Genomic DNA, 3,012 nt, shown 5'->3' with positions numbered 1-3,012 from the left:
AACCAACCAAATTCAAGTGGATGAGTGCGGTTACTCATGGGCCCTAATAGTGGATCAAGACAGGATATTATTTATTACTTTCAAAAAGTTTTATAAAGGACTCATCTTCATGAATTCAAATCTAGCCTCAGACACTTCATATCCAAAGATGTGGAATATGACAAAAGTAAGGATTTTCTTCCATAGCTTTTATTCAGTAGTAGTGAAGAGAAGTGGATAAATGCATCTTAATGAATTTGTTTTCTTTCACAGAAGTCTTGACCAAAAGCCATGAGTTGGATGCTCCTCAGAGATCTCCTTAGTGGAGTAAATAAATATTCAACTGGAATTGGTCGAATCTGGCTGGCTGTTGTCTTTATATTCCGTTTGCTGGTCTACATGGTAGCTGCAGAACATGTTTGGAAAGATGAACAGAAGGAGTTTGAATGCAACATTAGGCAGCCTGGTTGTGAAAATGTCTGTTTTGACTACTTCTTTCCCATCTCCCAGGTTAGACTTTGGGCCTTGCAGCTGATCATGGTCTCTACTCCTTCTCTTCTGGTTGCTTTGCATGTGGCCTACCGTTTGGGCCGGGAAAAAAGGCACAATAAAAAATTTTACATTAGTCCAGGTAGCATGGATGGGGGCCTGTGGTGCACTTATGTCATTAGTCTTGTTTTCAAAACTGGATTTGAAATTGGCTTTCTGGCTTTGTTTTACAAGTTGTATGATGGATTTAGAGTACCCCACCTTATGAAATGTGATATAAGGCCTTGCCCTAACACTGTGGATTGTTTTATCTCCAAACCTACTGAGAAGAAAATCTTCCTTTACTTCTTGCTAGTCACATCGTGTCTGTGCATTGTTTTGAATATCACTGAGCTAGGTTATCTGGTTTTCAAGAATTTTGTAAAGTGCTGCCTTCAACGATATGCTCAGAATGTCAAATTCTCAGCTTATAAGTGTCACAATGTTGATTATGCCACGTGCAATGAGATTAATGTCCCCAAACTGCTCCAAAAGAACAACTCTGACTGTTCCAGAAGCATTCCTCAAAAACTTGATAGAAGTGATTTGCAAGAAGGGTGAAAAAAGAACTATAGGGTGTTCAAAAACAGGATTTAAATTGTGCTGCAATTCAGAGCATCCCAGATCATGTGCTTTTATTTGGTGGATATGAAAAACAGAATATAAAATGTATCTTCAGTTGTAAATATAATTGTACTGCTTTTCTTATACACACACACACACACAAATATATGTATGTATGTAGTGCATGATTTAATTTTTTCCCCAAGTAGTCCAAAGAGATTGAAGGCTGTGAAGATGGGATTGACTTTCTCCTTGCCTACTTTTAAATTTAATCAACCAAAAACTCAAAACACCCCTACTTAACACTAAGGAGGAGAGATTCGCAAGTCACTTCCTAAAAGTGGGTGAAAACTTGGAAATGACTGACCACCTCCTGGACAGTGCTAAGTAAATTTAAAGACTGCAATTGTCACCGTAAAGTGGAGGAAGGGACAGGAAGTGATGTAAAAAAAGGACTATAAGAGATGATGAACTTCCTGTGTAAGGGGTCTTTGTCTTGAATTTTTGGGTTGGAGGATCTTCTCCTTCGGGACTTTGCCTTGGGACTTTGGTCTTCAGCTTCACTTGGACCTTGGACTCTGGCTCTTGAATTGCTTCTGGTAAGACTGCTCCTAGATCTCTTCCCTTTGGATCTTCTCCTAGTGAATGAAAAGCTGACCTTCCTTTCCTGGCTTCTGGAGAGATTAGTTCCAGAGAGGCCTTCCCTTCTTGGAGGAGGTTGCATGGGTTGAACCCTTGCTTAATTCACCACCAAATTCTCCAGCTAAGGGGTTAATGAGCCCTGCATGGGTTGAGCCCAGGGACCAGAGCAACATTTAGGGTGATAAGCTAGACATCTTACTCTACCCTCTTACACATTTTTCTACTTTCACTTTCTCTAACTTTTTTTAAATAAAAGCTTCTAAAAGTAATTTTAACTTGGCTGTATTCATTTTAAAATCAGTGACCACAGTATTATCTTAGAATTTTCATGTATTTAGTCCCACCATAAAATTTAATTCCTTACAAGGCAAATGTCATATACCTTTAGTTTCAAGTTTTAGTAAGCATAGTGATCATGCTTCTTACAATGTCTTGCACATCAGCAGGTAATTAAAATTTTTTGAATTAAGTTATCAATGCAGCATAATATGTAGGAAGAGAATGAGGAGAGGTATTTGTTATAATCTCTCCATAAGTCACAAATTAGGGGTTAACAAGTTTTTCAAAGTAGCTTGCCAGGCCTCCATTTATATATTATCTTCCTGTGCAAGATTTTATAGAAGTTAGGCCAAAGACCACATGGAAGGCTACCTACTTGGCTCAATCAAACCATTTGGCAAAGGTGGGTAAGGATACTCACAAACTAGGACCCAAATCATGGACCTAAGCTAAGAACAGAAGGGTTGGGAGGAGTCACAACTCAAATCTTTATCAGCAAATATAGTATTCCATTAGCAGGAATGGAACAAGGAAGTATTCAAGGAAAAATCAACAAGGGGAAGTAAAGAAACATTGGATATGCATGATGAAAATTCTCCAAAGACAAAATATGCCTCATTTACAAGATTACCTAGAGCCTTCTGTGTCCCTTTGCAACCCTGGTGGCAGAGGGGGGGTGGCTATTACAAATTATAGCACATTTAGGCTTAGTAGCCAGCAACTACTATGGATACACTGCTTAAATTGTAAACAAACTAGGAAACTGCTAATTATTTGGTCTTGTTTATATAAGATAATTTATAATTTCTCATAGTTTAATGTAGAGTTCAGACCTAGGGTATTTACCCATTGGGGCAGGTAATAAAAAAGTCACTTTCATCTATGATACCCTTTGTTTTCATCTTGTTTCAGAGAAAGGGCATGCACTAGCTCCATTTGTATTCTTTTACTGTCATACTGTAACATATCTCCCAAAAGCTCTTTGTTTGGATTTCATTTACTAATTCAACAAAAGCTATG

General features: G+C 38.1%; 1 protein-coding gene across 1 annotated transcript; it reads left to right on the top strand.

Moving 5' to 3' along the window:
* The first annotated feature begins 270 nt into the window (after positions 1–270).
* GJB7 (gap junction protein beta 7) lies at positions 271–1,068 on the top strand. The gene has a single exon (XM_044675383.1). It carries the CDS (start codon positions 271–273, stop codon positions 1,066–1,068), a length of 798 nt encoding a protein of 265 aa, XP_044531318.1.
* The last annotated feature ends 1,944 nt before the right edge of the window (positions 1,069–3,012 follow it).

The sequence above is a fragment of the Gracilinanus agilis genome, chromosome 4, assembly GCF_016433145.1.
Source record: "Gracilinanus agilis isolate LMUSP501 chromosome 4, AgileGrace, whole genome shotgun sequence".
NCBI classification, from domain to species: Eukaryota; Metazoa; Chordata; class Mammalia; order Didelphimorphia; family Didelphidae; genus Gracilinanus; species Gracilinanus agilis.
Note: the sequence above shows the minus strand (reverse complement) of the source record. Positions and strands in the feature narration are given on the sequence as shown.